Source organism: Amphiura filiformis, chromosome 8 (assembly GCF_039555335.1).
Source record: "Amphiura filiformis chromosome 8, Afil_fr2py, whole genome shotgun sequence".
Lineage (NCBI taxonomy): Eukaryota > Metazoa > Echinodermata > Ophiuroidea > Amphilepidida > Amphiuridae > Amphiura > Amphiura filiformis.
Window position 1 is genome coordinate 11,497,698 of NC_092635.1, and position 20,671 is coordinate 11,518,368.

A 20,671-nucleotide genomic window follows, 5' to 3' on the forward strand; every position below is an offset into this window, starting at 1 on the left:
ACAAGTTTGTATTTTGGTGTCTGATATTTGAATCTAATTGTGTCAGAGAATATCTTTAAGGCCACTTCCATATTCCTATACAAATGATAGTAATGGCCTAGCAGTATTGACCGTATACATATAATTTTGTTAAAATGACCTTTTTGCTGAATCCAGAAAATATGTAAGAAACTCAAACACAACAGTAGTCTTACTCTTTATAAAGTTGTAATATGCATTATATAATTGTATATTCTAATGAATTTTTCCCCACATTTATATTCACTTGTTTATGGGGGAGGGGCTCTTAAACATTGCAGCCAAACAACCTGACTTATTCTGACCTCTTTTATACATATATCTCGGTTATCTGTATAAAAGATTTTCAAACAAAGCATCTTTTTATGGTCCCGAAGAACACTGGAAGAACAACTCTTTGTTGTGTACAGACTGTACAGCATTGTTATGTACTAAAATATTTTCTTTACTTAGGACATTTACATGTTCAAAGAATTATTACATTTGCACTTAATATCCAGATTTTTTAATTTATCCAGCCAATGCTAGGTCCCATCATGAGGGTTGACTAGACTCTAGTCTGGAATATGTAAGTAGTATAAGTCAGGGTATAAGTTTGAGAGTTCTGAAGATAACTTGGTTTGCTTGATTTGGGATAAATTTACAATCATATTTAAAAATGCAGTGGGTAAAAACATTGTTTACTTCAGCTTAAGATTTTCAGTTCAGAAATTAACCACCAAAATCATGAAAATAAAAAACATCACAAAAATTTCTGGATAATTATACAGCAACTTCATTCCTTTCTTAGATACAGCTTGACAAATGTTTGTACTGTTTGCATTTCACTTAAGTGTCCACCGTAGTGCAGACTGCCAGGGCATTACGTGCTATTTTTATCCTAGCCTAAGTGGTGTTTTGTATTTTAACAAAATATCACTGACTGTGTTTATGTATTCTTAGCATTCACGTCTTGTGGGGTTATGCTCAGGACGGTATATTCATTGCGATTACAAAGAAGAATGTGTAGCAACTATGTTTTACAAATTTATAGTAAACTTATCATGGTTATATCATCTTCCTATTGTTATATGTCTGAGGATTTTATAGCAGTTGTCAGGCTGGAGGTAATGTGATACTTACACAGCAGTGTGAATAGATTAGGAGTATTCTGATATTCTTTGTAGAGATTTTCAATATTTCATCTTATATAGCCAGCTCAAAACAACAGGTCTCTCTATGTATCTAATCTTGGTCCTTGTCAATTAAACGTTGTCATTTTTGATAGCAATACACAAGGTCCTAGATTGCTGGTACTAGGATGTTGGCTGGGTGTGTGTTTGTTTGACATTAAAGTCACATTTATAGCAATCAATATTTAGATTCAACTCACATTAACTGAATGAGTCTCTAAACTATATTGTAAACATACAATTTTCAACAGATCCTGAGTACACATAAAAAACACATGCATTTGACATGCCTTCACCATGTTCACCTCTAAATTCAACATTTGCCCTAGTTTATATTTAATGGCTGTAATGTAATATAATGTAAGATTAGCTGATGTGGAAAATAAGTTGACCCAATTGTCAGACCAGGGACTCCCAGATGGCAGAAATCTAGCACTTATGCTAATGATTTGGACTCTTCTTTTATTAAACAGTATTAAAGCAAATCTGAGTAGGAAAGAAAAATATTGAAATAAAAATTACTAAGTGTTGGCATTCTGACATTTCTGCTTGTTACTTCAGCAAATTAATTAGTGGATGATTTAGTTTTTAGTTTAGATAGTTATAAATATAAGGGATCAAGTTAACCAAGTTGCTTTAAATAATCATAATTTCAACAGCACATTTAGGGCCCTCTCCATAAAAGCTCTTCTAAGTCTCTGGGGTTTATATTGAAGTATCGTCATAATCATTGAAAATAAGGTCAATGAAGAATTGTGGATTACTTTGTATATTTTTGTTTGTTTATATATATATGTGACCAACATTATACCTTTAGTAGATGATGATATGCAACCAATTTTTGTTTCTTAATAATAAAAATTGAAAGCATTATTATAAAATCGCTAACAAAAGTTTGTGTGATTGATATATTGTTTGTTGGATATAATATAAAATGCTACTACTGGTATAAATTTACCGTAATGTTTGTAATAAATGCCCGGAGGCGTTTGCATTCTCCTGAAAGGGGAAAAATATGACTTCCGGAATTCGCAAAATACAATTTTTGGTTTAAAATTCAACATGGTGGCGACCATACAGGTGCCTGCTAGTACAAATACTTACGATGCTTACATGCTGTGGCATGGAAATTTCCGCATTTCAGTCACTTTTTCTTTGTTAAAAGATAGGAGGCATTTATTAGAGGGGGAGTGTGTATTTTTATTTAATGGTCTTTGAATGCTTCAATAATACCACTTGTATGGCCTGAAAATAAGATTATTTGTTTGCCCATATCTGACCAACTAAAAATTTTGAAATTTCAATGAAGGTATTTATTTGTTATTCAAATACCAACCCTAATTTTGGAAATGTGAGAGAACACTATGTCTTCTATATATTAAAAAAAATTATTGTTTTTTCTTGTTGTTATGCCTGAATCTTAATTTCATTTTTGCCAACTTTGGGCTAATTGGATTAGATTGTGTCACATGTTAATTGTCTTCATTTGGCACTGCCCCAAGTTTACGCTACATGCATTCCGTATTTGTTCCATTAATCGCCCATAAAGCTTAACAAAGTTATTTTTGGTGGCGCAGATTTTTTGTTGGTTTATTGTTCACATAATTGCATACGTAAAAATAGCCCAAAATATTGATTTTATGTGTAGACTTTTCCGTGTTTGATATGCTGTTGATCCTGCACATAATGATATATGATCATTGTGTTGGATCCGGCACATAATAATGGAGGATCTTGTGTAGTAAAGTCGCTTTGTGGGCGCTTATAGGGGCATGGGCGATAAATGGAACGAATATGGTACCTAACATTTGCAGCAATTTGAAACTTAAGGGGGTACTACACCCATTGATTTTTTTTTTGCATTTTTTTTGCATTTTGTGAAGAAATTACAAAAAAAAAATTGGACAGAGTGGTATGCAAAATGAAGGGGCAAATCTTCTCGCTTTATTGGTGGCATCGGTATCAACGTAGCTTACATGCTTTTAAAAGTAGAAGCCAAAAGGTGGTACATCACTGATGATTTAAATTCACTTCATTTTGGAAAGCTTACTATCAACGGATTTCGTTAAAATTTTGGATATGTGTTGCTAACACGTTAGGGAAATAAAGTTGATATGTAAAATGGGAATAAGTGGTTCCTGATTTCTTTTATGACTTCATGAACTTGGTGCTCCACAACTATCAAAAAGGAACTGGTTAAAATGCTTCTATTTTCAATGTTGAGCTATATTTTGTATTTTTAACTTGCGACATTATTTCACTGAAACTTAATTAAGCCACAGGTAACAGGTTACCACAACCATACTGCAGCAATGTTGAAAAAATTGTATTTCTTGTCACCTATACCACCATATTGGGTAGTTTTCCGTAAGCTTAACGTTTGTGATTTTGGTAACTATTTTATATTTATTTGTGAAATCCGTCTCAACTCTAGGCATTCTAAATTGTACTCACCATTTACATCCCAAGGTATATTAGTATATCCACCTTGCACTTCTCGATATATATCCAGTTAAAGACAGAATATCAAAATTATTCCTCATTATGATATCACAAACTCCCACGTGTATTCAAAATTGATGCTTAAATTTGACCTGAATCAATTGACCTATAACCTGACATACGGTGACCTAATAGCCTTTTCTTCTCCTAACAACACATTATAATATTATTGACTAATGACTATACATCCATTGTGTAAGTGTTTATATATTTTGCATGCACCACTAGATTTTCTATAGAGAGTATAACAAAGGATTTAATGTATTCTATTCATGTACCCTACTTGAACATGCTGGATAGAATAAATCATGGTTTGTTATGAAACACGCATCTGAGTAACTAGGATACAGTAAACAAAATATATATAGGGCTAAAATGACTTACTACAATTGTTTAAAAGCACTTTTTTTCTTCTTTTTTTTTCATTTTTTTTTATTTCACATGATCCGTGTATATATCGCCTAGCTATAAATGAAAAAATATTTATTTAGACCAATCAAACCAGTATATGGGTGTAGTACGCCCTTAAAACTCTTTAATTTGAAAAGTTAATACAAGCTTTTACCCATGTTCCAGCATAAGTATTAAAGCATCTAAATCTACGCAATCATTGACCTGAAATGGACCCAGGTGTTGTAGCTGGAAATAGCATCAGAAGTAATTGGTTTTGTAATGTTTGCCAAATTTGACTCTAGTCAAATGACATTATGGTGTGAGAGGCTGGAGACTGAGGTTTGTGTTATGTCACACAATTTAAGATGTATGTCTAGAATAGTTGTGTCCACATGAAATGCAGTCAGAGTGAACTCAGCTCATCTCAAGTCCTCTAAACACAAGGTGTTTTCAGTATTATTTTCCTAACTGCCCTCAGACTGAGTCCAGTCAGACGGCAGGTCATGATCTATGCATTACGAGGTCACAGTTTCTATGCTCGCAATTTCTCAACCCAGTCACCGCGCTGATTTTTCCGAAGTTTGTCGAAGTAAAGGCCATCTTAAAACCATTTTCTGATAGTTATGGAGTAGTCATCAGTTGTATTAAAAGCCTCAAAAGTATGTTTGTAGGTTTTCCTTGTCTAATCATGCAAAAAACTGGTATTCATAAAATATTTCTGGAAAATAATTGCGTTAAGATAATATGTTAAATTTGAAGGTTTCATGAACTGTGCCCAAATAAACCGTGGACCTGACCATTTACAACCTTCCCCTAGAAAATAACCATAGGTAAATTGCTCATAAAACATTGATCTGTCAGTTAATAACAAAATCAGAAGTGTTCAACGGTTTTCATTAGGACAAAAATGGAAGTGAAAGTGTATAAAATTACGACTAGATCGGCTTTTTACGCCATATAGAATATTATGGAATCTGCACCCTCATAAACATGACAAAGTCGGGCAGTATCACAATGGATTTTTGTCTAATAAAGCCATTGCGACTTTATTCATGTTTTGTTGTAGCAGGACTGATATTACACACATTACCACGAGTCAATCCGATCGGTTGAATTCACGCCTGTATAAACTCCACGCATACGATTGGTTCTATGTCCTTGTCTACTACAAAAGCAATATTGATTGATTCCGTGGCTTCCACACAGACAAATTTTGACAAAATATTTTATATGCGTTTTTGGACTATTTTGTGTATTTGACTGTTTGCAACGTTGATATGATATGATTTTCATGGCTTTTGGAAGGGAATGGTGTAAAGTTTGTACACTAAAAAAACCAGAAGTATCTCTCTGCTGGAGGTATTCTTTAAGACAAACAAAACTACCTGACTTCGTACCCAAAAATTGAGCAATCTCTTTTGTTCCAAAAATCACATTTCTACAATTTCACAGAGGATAGACCAAGTCAGATGCACTCAGCAAAAAGAAACCAAGGCCTGTATCTGTGACCGGCCGGTTGACTGAGTCAGAGTAGACTTCTTTTAGAAGCTGTAGACTTCCATTAGAAGCTATTAGACCATAAGGCATTGGGAAGTTTGATTGATTTTGACTTGCTACACATTGAAGGTATGTGTCTCACTGTTTTCTGTTGGTGTTTCCTGTAAGTTTACTCCAGAGTAAAGGATTTACCTGTTAGCGACTAAGTGAGGGGTTTACCTGTCACCAACATGGTGGGATATGGAGCATCATCATGTCAGTCACTTACAGCTTACAATTCTTGTAGGTTCTTTCTCATCTGAACATGGTGAATATCAATCTGATCCCCTCATTTGTTCATCGGAATCAAGAACTCATCATCAAAATCAGACTTATTAAGTTACTTATAATGTTGAGCAACACCTTTATGCGTAGTCACAGCTTAGCGAAGAAGAAGTACCGTAGATGATTTCTCAAGTGATTAGCTTCACAAAGCTGTAAACCTCACCCAAAAGACAAAAATGACCAATATCATTTTGCTTCTTGCAAACAACTTTTTGCAAATGACAGCATTAGCCAGCAGCATGAGTTCAGTTTTCTAATAAGATGCTAATAAAAGTTATCAAAATTTACTGATTTACTGATTGTTTCCTTTTTTTTTTTTTTTTACAGAACCGCCCATTCGTAGACTGAGTCGTAGTGCCGAGAACCTCACTACAGGCACAGAGAGGCTAACATCAACACCAATTCATGGTCGGGCATCCCCACCAGCCCCAAAGCTTACACTGGGTGAGTATACTGTAATGATTCGCCTAATGGCGCACGAGTTAACTTTGCATTATAGTCAATTTAATGTACAAAAACAGAGCTCCCTCCTCTGAAAATGCTAACAAGAATTAAGAGTCTGTGCCCTTATTTGCTCGTGGAATTTTCATGGGAGGGTACTTTTAGTTTGTATCTTAGATTCCAGTTATGTCAAGGGAGTTCATATGTGCTATTAGGCAAATCTTTATGGTATTGTATTCATTCATCTTTATTTCATTCAAAAAACAAATAAAACAGCAACAACAGACATGTTGGTGCTTAGATTTGAATGTATTAACACCTGTCACACTCTGTCACACTCTGTCACATAAAATGAGTTTGAGAGCTGAAAGGCTCCCCTCTTTAAAGCCAACAGTGAAGGAGAACTGTAGTTGCATTGGTTTAGGAGATAGCAACTGATCAAAAAGAGCAGTAAATTGCCCTCACCATATCGTTTAAGGTGATATATATGGTAAGTTATCACTCCCACTTGAATCAATAGATACTTCCTATTTCTGGAAATTGATTTAAGGAGGAAAAGTAACATCATATAAGACAAAGTGTTAATGGTACTGTCCACTTCCAAATATTCCCATTTTTAAATGAAAGCCACACTTCTTCTTAATTTATTGTTCCAATCTATCATGGCTACTATATACATACCTTGTTAGGTTTAGTCCCAACTCAAAGTCTACACATAAGTAAAACAATGTGTGATTGTACAGGTTTATAACCCGGGTTTATAACATTAAATTGCCTGCTAGAAGTTCAGTTTATTTTTATTTTCACTGCACAGCTCTTTTCAGAGCCATCTGTATGTATAAGCCAGAGGTACATGTAGCTTACTGTATCACTTCAATGTCTCCACATTGTCTGTAGCTCTTTTCAGATAATTGTAGACAAGGTGAATCTACATGCCATAATCCAAAATACAATGTCCTACAGATAACAGGCATACTAATACTGATACACTATTGACAGTAGCTCTATCTAGTCAGAGCCATGGCAGAAACTCTAACCAGTCAAGATACACTGACGCTTAGATTTTGTACTGATATGCTCAATGCTCATGCTATGGGCTCGTAAATTGCACATTGAAATTGGAGGGAACTAGGCCATGTCTATGTTGACAATTTCAAACTTTCCCAACAACAAATTGAAGCTATCAGTTATAAACATGATAAAGTCAAGGTAAATTGGTTGGTCACACTTTTCAGTACTTCCTGGATTAACCAACCAATACCTCTTTCATTAGGGATTGGCCCAAACTATATAGAACTGGCTTGGCTCCTCTGATCACGATGCCCCACAAACAGTCTGTTTACCTTCACAACGGAAGCTAACATGCAATCATACACATACAATCTTGGAAATAATTGTGCGAACACTTTCAAAGGCCTAATTCAAAATGGTTCCCCTTCTACCCCTGTACAATGTTGGCATGCCCAATAGCCTAATATGCTCATTCACAATATCGTGTTTGGTTTAGCAAGAGGAGGGGGTATGCATATGATGAACATTGAGACAACTCTATTATTATGATTCTAGTTTCCAGTGACATATATCGTGCGCACTATACAAAAAAGAACATAGGAATTAGAGTAGGTGTTCACACAATTTTTTCCAGGATGTTAGGGGAAGAGGAGCAGTTACAGGACAAGTGCCTTGCTCATGGACATAACACAAACAGATGCACTAGGTCCCACCTGAACACGCATTCCCACAAAAGAACTAAACAGGAAATATTTATTTTCTTACAAATGTTTTTGAGGAAACCATGCTAGTTTACATTGTCTTGTCACTGGACTGTATCCTTGATTAGCATGTGCTGTTAAGTACCTACATTGTTTGGCATATTAGAAGACAGATTATACTATCTTATCATATCCTTATTATTTCATTCAAATACAAACAAGAAGCAAATATTACACACAACATTTGAATGTGATTGTAACTTTGATATCTAAATAAAAAAACCTTTCTGTTGTAACTGTTGGCTTTCTTACCGCCTCATTAATAAGATATCCCAGTAATTTGGATAAACTATTCAAATCATTAGTATCACCCTCAAATCAATTTGAAATCTCATGTCAGAAATAGATAAAACTTCAACCCAAAACTATTTATAGGTTAGGTTTTATTAACAAATACATCGCAGCCAAAGGCTGAATTGTGTTCCGTATTACACAAATACATCAATAAGTATATACATAAATACAACATTATACAAAAACAGACCAAGATGAGAAATATCAAAATGTAAGCAACCAAAAAACAAAAACTTTGGATGGAGTCTGAGGATAAAGAAGAAAAGATGGAAACCAGTTTATCCTAAACTCTCCCAATACAACAGTAGGCGTAGTATTAAAAACCGACAGCTGCTCACAATCAAAGGGAATTTAAAGAAGTAGCAAACCTGTATACTCTGATCAGCTCGGAATCGGCGGGAAATGTTAGGCTTTTACCACTACATCGAAAAATAGATCCACATTAAGAGTGATATAATTAACCTCTCTGGTCTATATTGTGTGTGTTAAAAAGTAGGCAAAGTATAGGACTTTAATTAATAATTTGTGATACTCCTGACGAGTTGTCACAAGACAATTCTCGAAAGAAAATATATTGATATTAATCCGCGATGTTATAAGGCCTGCCAATTACAAGCTGATCAAACTATATCTGCTTGATCAAATCACATAATATTATGTAGACAAAGGTCATCATTTAATTAATGAATCAATACCAAAAAATTTGATATGGAATTGACAAAAGGACTCCAGTATTTTTGACTGGGCAGCCTAATGTAATACATCCAATTGCTGTTTAACTTGCCATCAGCTGGGACATTAATGAGTTCATGTTGTTGCTAAGTATGATGGGATTGAATGAGTCATTGTGGTTGAGGGTGACTCTCCGACACTCGGCAGTTTCCACGGTAATACCTTGTTGCTTTTGATAGACAGATAATACAGACATGTATGCATACAGACATCTGTTTTAAAACCGTGGTTGATTCACTTTATGGAGATGTATATTTTGTTGGTAAAATATTTTTGGGATTACAGAAAAGCAGGGAAAGCAATATTGCTTAACAAAACATTTTCAGCGTTTTATCCTATTTCATAATATTACATATACTTCATTGAAACATAGAAGAAAGAATGTGTATTAATTTAAAACTCGTAGTCCAAACTCGCTTGATTTTTAAAATGAAAATGCTGAAATATTTCGCAGTATATTCAGTTACATGTGTACAGATGCCTGCATGCCGTGCTTCATGGAACTTGCATTAATTATTTATTATCCGCAAATACAGATGTAATCTGTCATGCATTTTATTGAACATATTGATTAATAAATTTTGAAAAATGACAACCAAATTGTAGCCTAGCCATTAAAATGCAGAGCAAGGCTGATAAAAATAGGCATGATTTATCGTTGTAGATGTGAACCTATGTATGCGTATTGTATTTTGGTTTTTTTTTACGACATTGCATAACTGGGCATTTACAGCAGAGACAAAAAAAAAGATCATTTAGAAACTGCTGACGGAAGCACCCAGAAAGCGAGTAACCTCCCTGCTAAAGCTGGCCTTTGATCTAATGGCTGGAATTTGGGCAAGAAGAGAATTCCATAATTGGGCTGTAGATGGTAGAAATGATCTTTCATGGTTTGTTTGCTCGAATCAGTGATCCTCAACTGGCGGCAAGCGTGCCACTTGTGTAGCATTGCTGCATTCCAAATGGCGCATGATGGCTAGTAAGGGGAAAAGTGCATGTACCTTGATTTTAAAACAAGAAATCAGGTCCAAGAGAGCCATCCTATAAGCCATTTTTAAAAGGCTAAAATCCAGGAGCTTCCTGAGGCAGCACTCTTGGACCCCATGGGAGAGTTGTCTATGGACCCCACCAGGGGCCTTTTAGGTAGACCTATGAATCCAATTTTGAGGTTAGGGCTCATATTGAAATACCCTACCACGTTTTCACACAGAAAGAAGACAGGATTCCCCTCGCTAAGCGCGCGCCTCAGGAAAGCTCGGTCATAAAACGGATGGATTATATGCATCAGTGATACACCCTGCCCAGGATTTTAACAAAAGAAGGCTAGCACAGGAAAGCTGCAGGATGGCGCACACCTTCCTGTGTAAGGGAATTTCAATATGAGCCCTTAGTTTTTTTGTATGACATGGTTTTACCCCCCCTCCCCAACATCTGTAATTTTCTTCTTCTTTTTTTTTTCAATTTTTTAAAAACATGAACAGGTTCCAGGTTTGTGGATTGAGAACCGCCCTTGTTTTACTTCTGTTACCCAAAGTAATCATGCAAGCCGGCAAGACTTGTTGAGAACCACCTTGCTTTGTTAGAAAAATAAATTATCATTTGAAAATAAAGAAATCTTCAATAAATTTGTTTCTGTGTCTGTCAGTAAAACAATTTTTGAAAAATTTAATTTTTTTCTTGTTACTGTTTTGATATTTTGTATTTACTCATGACGGGTAGTGAAATATGGAGACAATGTGACAAACAAAATGTAGAAGGCAAATAAATGTTATAAAGCCAAGGAAACAAGATTTTTTTTACCAGGTTCGCTGTCGCAAATAATAAAGGAGACAAGTAAAAAAAGTGATCCCCGTCTGGGATTTTTTTAGTTGACAAAATGTCATTGTTTTCCGAGTTATAAAGCCAAGTATTGAACACAAATAAAGTTCATAAAAACTTTCAAACCAAAATTAAACAATATCAAAAAGGTTGAGTGAAAAAGAGAAAGACACTCACAATAATTATAGTTACACATTGCAAACTAGGTGTATACATGTATCCCGGGCATGTATCTGTGTACATGTGTTAGTCTCTATCAAGTTAACATTGGCTTTGAAACATGTACTGAATCAATTCAGCATTAACCAATTAGCACTCATATTTCACACAATAAAAACGTATCAAAATATTTCCGTAGCAATAACAAGATTGCTTGCGTAAATAGTGTTGTTTATCTAGCAGAGATTGCAGCACCAAATTATCACCAACATTTCTATAATAATATAGGGCAGCTGTAGGGTCATAGGGACAGTTCAATCCCATTAATAATCAAGTGCTAAAATTATCAATTCAATTATCATTAGGAGCAGTATATGTCTGCAAACAGTGTTTGCACAGCCAGAAAATTGATTTCAATCGACCTCAATTGACATTTCTAGGTTGCGTGACTGCAGGGTTTGATTGAAATAGATATATTTTTTTAGTTTGCATTCACATTCACATTTATAGGGGCTGTGCAATAATTATCTCTCCTCCTGGCTGGTGTGGATAAATTTTAAAAAGGCCTGCCAAAAATGCTTGACTCCTCTCAACATGCTAAAGAAATCTTGCCCCCTCTCTGCCTGCCAAAAATTGCTTCCCCCTCCTCTCAGCCTGCCAAAAGTCCTTGGTGCCCCCCTAGCACACGCCAAAATTTTGTAACCATTTTACCTTAAATGGTCTATATTTTGACTTGCAACTCAACAAACATGCATATATACACACACCACACTCCACCAAAATGAGACATTATTGAAAGTTGCACTTTTTTTGTGGAAAACTTAACCAGTTTTACATTTTGGCCCCTTAAAAAAAACATGCCCCAGCAAAAAAAGGTCTGGTGATGCCACTGCACACACATATTGTGCACCTGTACACCTGCATTACCCACCCACGCTCTACTATGTGTAAAATATCAAAACCCAACTACGGACACATGCTTGAGGTGTTTTGTGCTATATACGTGGTTAAGATTTCATGATCAAAGTCAGGAGTGACCCAATGTTACACTAGAGATTTCTCATGTGTGTATCCACATTTATTGGTGTTTACAATTGCACACCTTCCAACACACCACACAAATACATATAGGTAGGAATCTAGCCGTCCCAGTACACACTGAAGTTTTCCTCTTTCCATCTCTCTAAATTCTTTCCTCCTGGTGAATGCTGATATGTAAAAATTAAGCAGACTTGCATTTACAAAGGAAATGTTGCTTTCCCATGCCATATTTTAGCGCAATCCAGAAAGCGCATTTCAGGCATGCAGTTGTGATCAGAATATAAATAGCATCAAAACAGCTGTGCCAACTATTAAACCTATTCCACTGTATCAGGCATTTCATAAAACTGTTTTATAGTGCCTCAAAGCTGTTTTCAAAGTGAGAAATATGAAAATTGGTAGTTGGTCACAATGAAATATGGTAAGACTTGCTCTGTTTGAGATGAGAGCCTCAGTAGTTTTGATGTCATTGCCTGACATGTATTGCTAAATTGATCATAAAAAAGTTGCTAATATCTCTGTCTGAAGTAGTGGAGAGATGACAGACAGACAGACACACAGACAGGCAGGCAGGAAGACAAGACTGAGACAGAGACACTTTAGTTCACATGTTTCAGAAGTCATCATGTAATGAAAAGATAAATCCTGAAAACAAACAAAAAACACAACTGATTGATATCTTAAAATTTAGTGCGGAAGCTTATTTCTGTTGAGATGCACCAGAACACAGGGACGGGTTAGGACAGTCAGGAGTTAACACCCTACCCTTCTCAAAACTGACTACAAGCTACATGTACAGGTATGACTCTTTTGTACATATCAGTATCACTGAAGGACAGGATTTTCTCATGGTTCATGCACCATACCTGGGGCGAGTGGTAGTTTGGAATCGAACCTGGGACCTTGTGCACCAGAACCATGAATTCTCAGCACTGAACCATGTTGTTCCAAAGTCGAAAAACAACAGCAATGAAAAACTGTGTAGTGTTTAAAAAATACCAGAGAAAAATGTTATATCAAGAGGTAACATTAGGACGTTCAGGTTTGCACAACGGAACATTTCAAAATGTCAGGTATCCTGATTTATGAACACCATTGCCTGTGCTTGAATAGGTTTGTGACATGAAAAAGCTATGTCTCATACTAAGGTGGTTAGCATATCCACTAGACAAGGTATAGATGACTATATTTGCATCATGTGAGTTAAAAATAGACACTCCTCCTCTATCTAGATCATCATTATGTAGCTTCCAGCAAGGCAAGGCAGTATGCTCCGCAAGTTTGTTTTCACGTCTCATGCATAACAGGCTGCCATGGTCATAATGGCTGAATTACCCTCAATATACGTACCAAATGACAATGTGTATACGGTAGCTAAACTGTTAAACTTGATTTGCTGTTCCAAATTTCTGAAAGTTTTTTCACAATGTAATTCAGCTTCTCATTTTCAATGCTCTTTCTCAAGATTCACTTTCTCAGAATGACAAGTAATATTTTGCTGTCTACCTACCATATATTACAATACCTGTCAAGCTCATAGTGGCTTGGATTCTTGCCCGGGGTTATCTTGCAGTCTTTAGCATATTTTCAGCTGTAGGTTTGCTCATTAAATGTTCCACCATACAAGAATTAACCAATTACCTCTATATAATTACATTATTTTTTAGGCACATCCTAAGAACCACTGTTTCATAACCTGGGAGGATATATGATACAAACTCTCAAAACTAGTTATGAGAACAAATATACTATCGATGAATGTATTCAACATAATTATGCTCAGATGAAGACCTTATGCAAGAAAGTTGTAAGAGAAATTTTTGGGGACTTTGATTTCTTAATGGAATATTAAGTAATGCACACATGTACTATTTAAAGCCATATGCATATGTATGCAAATCTTAGACGCAATTTTAATTAGTTGAAACAGTAACTGAATAAACAAATTGAAACACAAAAATCACTGAAAAGTTACTTTATGATGTTATTGCGCTGACAACATCGATTCCCACATTGACAGTCAAATGTCCCACAATTTCTTATGTATTATTTTACTCTTCACAGGCCTGCCAAGATAGTTGAGTTTACTTGTTTATTTGGAGAATTTATTCAGAATTTCATAGCAGAAATAAAACTCAACTATTTTAAATATTGTAAACATTGCTCATACTGCCCACAGGAATATGTGATAGTGATGTGTGCATTGACATTGGCTGTCATGATATTTTGATTAAATTTCAGTTGTATCCTCATGCATAATGAAGCATAAAATACAGCTGATAATCCTTGGATAGAGATGTACTCATTAGATGTCTCTCATACATGGATGATAAAATAACCTTCAAAAACTAAGATTTAATTGAAGTCTTCTATTTTTGTTGCAGGGTTCAAGGGCTTCTTCACACGCAAGAAAGAAGGGGAGATCTCTGGATCGGACATCTCTGCATCGCCGTTGTCTGCATCAGACACACACCCGGTTTCCTATGCGGATAACATCTATAACCCGCCGGAGAGACCCAGGGCATTTAATAGGGTCCTACAACAAATACGGAGCAAACCGGCCATGTAAGTATATTGGTAAATGGAAGTATTGAGGATTTGAAGGGAAAAAAAAGGTGAAGATTGAAAATTGGTGCAGGTATTATGGGCAAAATATCTAATTCTCGATCATGAGATCCAATGTGGATATGCACAGATAATAATAATAATAACAGGCTCTTATATGGCGCCCTTAACCCAGAGGGTCTCAAGGCGCTTATATTTACGTCAAGCATTCTATGCAGAGACCACACGCTTACAGATCAAACAGAGCTTTTGACAATTGACTAATCACATTCTTCGGTTCAGTCATTTAGTTTGCGCGATTGTGTTACTAGTATTCCACAAAAAGTATGGTGACGCAACAGTACGCAGCAGGTATGTCCTCTCATGATCGAGAATTAAATATTTTGCATATAGTATAAAACCTTGAAGTAAGCATCACTCAGAGTTAGGCTAGTATCAAGACAGGGATTATATAGCTTATGAAATAAAGATGTCCTCAATGAAGTCTTAACAATAGGCTAATTTGTGTATGCTTACAATACCAGCACTGTCAATTTGCAATGTACTGACACACAACTATCCTTGCTGATAATGCTGGAATCATCTGTTTTCTGTTAAAAATTACATGTTTTCTATCTAATATTTGTAGGTAGTATAATGGGCTTTTGTTTAAGTGCATGGGGTACTGTTAAAGGTGAAATTTTCATGCTACATTCATTATGTGGTTTTCAACTCTTTTAAGCTTTATGAAGTGTTTATATATGAAATGAGCAGAATTGAAAACAAGCAACATTTTTTAAAATTATTGTTGCAAAAAAAAAAAAAATTTAAACATAAGGGTCCGTATGCACAAAAGAGTTAGACCGGGTCTAAAGTTAGACCTGGTCTAAGTGGATTAGTTCCATCAGGAATGGTCCATTACTCCTATTTCCTTCCTAAAGTAGCTAGCAAATTCTAAAGATTTAAATGCAGAGTTCAAAAATAATACAAAATATCTTAAGCAAATGTAAAGGAAAATGTCCTTTCTCCTGGGACTAAATTCCACTTAGACCAGGTTTAACTTTAGACCCGGTCTAACTCTTTTGTGCATACGGACCAAGGGGATTTATAAAGTGCCTTTTATGAAGGAGCATTCACAGAAGCAAAGCGAGATAAGCAGCTGAGAAAAGAGAATGTGAACAATCATGGGAAACAGGTGAGATTTGAGAAGATGTCTGAAGGTTATTGCCTTGGTTATGGATATTAGTACATCGTTGGCAATTATTCTCTTCCTCATTAATTGCTGCAAAGACTTGGCACAATTTTTGTATGTGATTATCAATCTTTGACCTTGTATCCTTGCTTGCTCATTCAGGAGTCGATCCGATGGCAAAGTCTCCAGCAGTAGTAGCCTCTCTAAACCTTCAGCAGTTCGCACAGCATCAGATGGAACCAGCAGTGACAATGAAGTGCCTGCAATCAAAGAAACCAAAGATGACAGCAACAGACCAGTCAGGAGTCGAACCCCTCTCCCTTTTGTTGTCAACAAGGACAAGGACACAGACAGGTCTATCCAATATGACTCTGACTTGGTAAGGATAATCATGATAATATGTTGTATTAGGTTCATCTGGATTGTCAAGAAAAACTGTTTGATGGAATTCATACTATCAAATCCATTTTTTTCTTGGTGACATACAGAGTCTTAGCCAGAAATCAGAAACCACCCGTCCAAGCAGATACCAAAATTGGACCCACAAATATAAAACAACTTGTCTATACCCATGGAAGGGTCACTGGGGTCAAATATGTCCTGATTTGGCCTTTACATGTCACTCTGAATTAGTCTCAAGTTCATATCACCTTAAAATCATCTGTTTCAGAGCTATGACATCTGTAAAATCCATTAAATCCACCCATCTAGAATTAGATTAGCCCGTCTTAAAGACGGGTGGATGCATGGCTGGCTAAGACCTTGGTTACATACCTTGTTACAGTTTCATGCTGCACTTCATCAGACTGGCAATCTTGCTTCTTCTTTTCTGAAGTTGCTGCCTTTGGCAGTACCAGAAGCTTGTCAAAAATATTCGGTAGGAAATAGTTCCCTTCATCTCTGGTCATGGTGGGAGGATGCGAATATTAGATCAAGGGAGACCAACAGGAACAACAGACAAATTAGAGAGGCAGTTTGGATCAAGCGACAAGGGCAAAACACCATAAACAGAGATGAAGGGAAAGTCTTAATGAATATATTCGACCAGCTACTTGCGCCACCAATGGCAGCAACTTCAGGAAAGAAGCAGCAAAGTTGCCAGTCCAATGAAGTGCTGCGTAGCAGCATGAAACTGTAACAAGGTATGTCACCAACAAATGGATATGATAGTATGAATTTCCATCAAAGAAGATTGTCAGTGCATCATCGGTAACCAAAACTAGTAAAAGTTCCCAAATTAATACACACAGTTTTAAGTTGCTCCTCAAAATGATTCTAATGAATAAGAGATTGAGGATTCCAATTCTGATGTCATGCAACCTTTTTATTATCTGCTATTTTTGAACATGTGTGTAGATGGTAAGAATAATGAACATGTTAAATTGGAATATATGGTTACTTCCTGGATTGAAATTCTCATCTGCCCTGTGATATTGCTTTCAACTAGTCAACATCTGGATGATTTAGTAGTTTGTGCTCATGCAATTAATACAGCGCAGTATCATCTCCATTTTAAGACTCCAAACCACAACACACTCCAAAAATTCAAATTAATTCTTACAGAAATAGTACCATGCTTATTGTGATAATTGTATTGTGGTATATATATTTATTTTTAGCAATTTTCCTTTCAAAGTGTTCATAATACCTTCTCAGTTGAGAAGAAGCAATGTCATTTGATTGATAGATATTTGCTCTAATGGAGTTGATATTTTGCTCAAATAAGATTGTTAAGCATTAGACTGCTGATACGGACAATGCAATGCCATCTTCCTAAGTCAGTTCTTGCAGGGAAATATTCTCTCTTATATTTGAAAGTTAAATTATCAATGTCATTATGACAAATTTGTTGCAATAGTGTCATTTTGAATGCACTTATAATTAGCATGGTGTATGATTGGCTTGACTGCAACTAAATTGCATAAAACTTTGAGATTATGTCAACCAACTAGTGCAATCTATAAAACTAAGCATTTAAAAATCTAAAACCAATTTATTATATTCTATTTAGCTATTTTAAAAAGTCTTAGATATCTACAGAATTTGCAAGGAAACCAAGATTATTATTACACACTTTTGCTTAGAGGCCTGTGCATTCCATACTTACAGGGTTGCAAGTGTGATTTGTTTGTTTGTTTGTTTGTTTTGTATGTTGTTGGGGTTTTTTTTTTTTTGGGGGTCCTGCTTGTTTGCATGCTTGATACCTTGAATGCAGCACCTTCTGTTGAGTGTAGCTGAGTTGAGGACATATGAAAGCACATTAGGAACTCATATAATCTTGTCAAGATTTCTTAAATCCAGTTAGGAGTATTGGAATTGACTGCTGATGATGGCAGCTTCTTTCAGTTGTCAATTTCACAACTTTTTGAGATATTAAATTCAATTTTCAGAAAATCTTATTTGTGTGTTTGCTTTCTTGCCTATTTCCTTGTTTGTTATGTAGGCCTATATATATGCCAATGTGGACTTTATGGAGCGTGGGGTTAGCACCCCTAAAAATCAATAACACAATTTCATGAACCCCTCAAATTAGGACCAATCCCAGCAAATAAAAACAATTTTGCTTGTGTATTTCTCTTTTTTTTTAATGTTTAACATTGTCAAGTGACAATTTTGACCCCTAATCAATGGATTGTTAAACTAGATTGATTTAAATTGTAATAAACATATTACGTAATAAACTCAGTAGGTCACTTTTTCTCAATGGTATTGTTTTTCACAAGTGTGACAAGATACCATATGACTGAGTTTACATCATGGTCTGTTTTGACACTCTGTTCATTCATATTGAATTGAGTAAACATAGGATCATTTTGTAATCAATTTAGTGCACATGACTCCTTACATTGAACCTGTAACAAGTTTGTTGGTGTTGACTGAAGAAGCTATAGGGTTCATACATTATAGTTGAACTACCTTGATGTGGGGATATTATATTGGCCTTAGCAATGATAGGTTCAGGGGAAGTAGGCCTACACAGAGGCCTACAAGTGCCAGAACAGAGACGTTACTTGAAATCAACCTGTAGAAATGTTACATGGAAAGCGATGCCTAATAGGAATTCTAAACTAAAATATCAGGTAAATTTTCTGGGAGTTTGTATAGGAATGGTTAGGAATGCGTGTGTTGGGGGCAGCTTATGTGAGTTAGCATGTGAGTCGGGGTGTGTGTGTGTGGGGTTGTGTTTGGGGGTTGTTTGAGGTGTGGTTCTATTCTCACTGTGGAACTTGTATGAGTATATGCTGCTGAAAGGCTGTGGACTGTGTGATCAAACATTTTATCCTCTCGTTTTGTGTAACAAAACTACACAAGTAGCTTTAGAGACTTTGTATATAGTCTTACCTAAGTTACCTTGCTCCCAAGTTCTACACTAAGACTGAAAACATGACTCTGGTCCGAGTCATGTGCTGAGTCTGTTCTTGAAAGTAAGGATTTGGGAGTTGGTCTCAGGCCCTTCAACACTATTAAGAGGTGTTGAATTATTACATTGGTAAAATATATCTGAATCTGATAGGTACTCTCAACACCTCCTTCGGAGGTCAGACGAGAGGAAGTTGAGGGGTGCTTTCGGTTACTTATTCTCGTTGGGTGCTTTCTTCCTGGCTGAAGATGTGCTCAGCCACGGCTGTCTTGAATTGTGTAGATAGTTTAATGTCCACTAGTTGTTGCGGCAGGTTGTTCCAACTCTTGGTTGTGAGTGGGAAATATGAGTTCATGCATTGATCAGTTCTTCCTGTTAGTCTACTGTAAGATTGATTATGGCTGAGGCGTGAAGATTTGCGTTTGGACCGGCTGCACGAATTGCGTGTGCCGGGATGGCTACCTGATTGTTGACAATCTTATGAAACATAGATACACATGCGACTTTCCTCCGCAGGTGGAGTGGTTTCCAGTCTAGTTTCTTCAGAATGGTGGTAACGCTGCTGGTACGCCTGTAATCACTGAATACTGAATCTTGCTCCTCTTCTCTGGATGGTTTCAATTTTATCAGTCAACTCTTTGGTATGAGGATTCCACACTGTTGAGCAATATTCTAAGTGGGGACGGACCAGTGTCTGGAAAGCTTTTGATCTTAAATTGCTTGGACAAGATCTCAGGTTCCTTTTGATGAAACCGAGAACCCTACTAGACTTAGCGGTAATCTTGTTGATATGATTATTCCACTTAAGGTCTTCAGATATCTCAACACCTAGGTACATGTGTGATGATGTTTGAGCTAATATGGTGTTACCTAATTTATATTGATGAGTCTTTGGTTTCTTTGAACGGGATATCTTAAGCACATAACATTTGTCAGGGTTGAACCTGAGTTGCCAGTTGTCTTGCCATACAGAAAGGGTGTCAAGATCATTCTGTAGTGTTTGTGCGTCTGTGTCATTTTTAATGTTTCTATACATCACGCAATCGTCAGCAAAAAGTCTAATTGTTGACTTTGTGTTCAGAGGGAGGTCGTAGATAAAGAGCAGGAAGAGTAATGGGCCTAACACGGTGCCCTGTGGCACGCCCGAACGCACATCAACATAATTTGAATGCTCTCCATCAACAACCACCCTCTGTTTACGCTTTTGTCAAGAAATTTTTACCCAAGTATGCGTATTCGGTTATTCCATATCTGTCCATCTTCAGTAATAGCCTTTTGTGGGGTACCGAGTCGAAGGCTTTGCTAAAATCCATTATTATTGCATCTGTTTGTGTGTTTTTGTCAAGTGAAGTAGAGAAATCATGCACTGTTTGGAGTAATTGTGTCTCACATGAATGTTTAGCCCTAAAAC

General features: G+C 36.2%; 1 protein-coding gene across 3 annotated transcripts in view; it reads left to right on the plus strand.

Moving 5' to 3' along the window:
• LOC140158613 (transmembrane and coiled-coil domains protein 2-like) overlaps positions 1–20,671 on the plus strand; it is an 81,548-nt gene that overhangs the window by 41,814 nt on the left and 19,063 nt on the right. For all 3 annotated transcript variants that reach the window (XM_072181776.1, XM_072181774.1, XM_072181775.1), the window contains exons 2-4: positions 6,234–6,350; positions 14,548–14,728; positions 16,062–16,278. In XM_072181776.1, the coding sequence (XP_072037877.1) occupies positions 6,234–6,350; positions 14,548–14,728; positions 16,062–16,278 (515 nt within the window). The remainder of the gene's footprint in view (positions 1–6,233; positions 6,351–14,547; positions 14,729–16,061; positions 16,279–20,671) is intronic.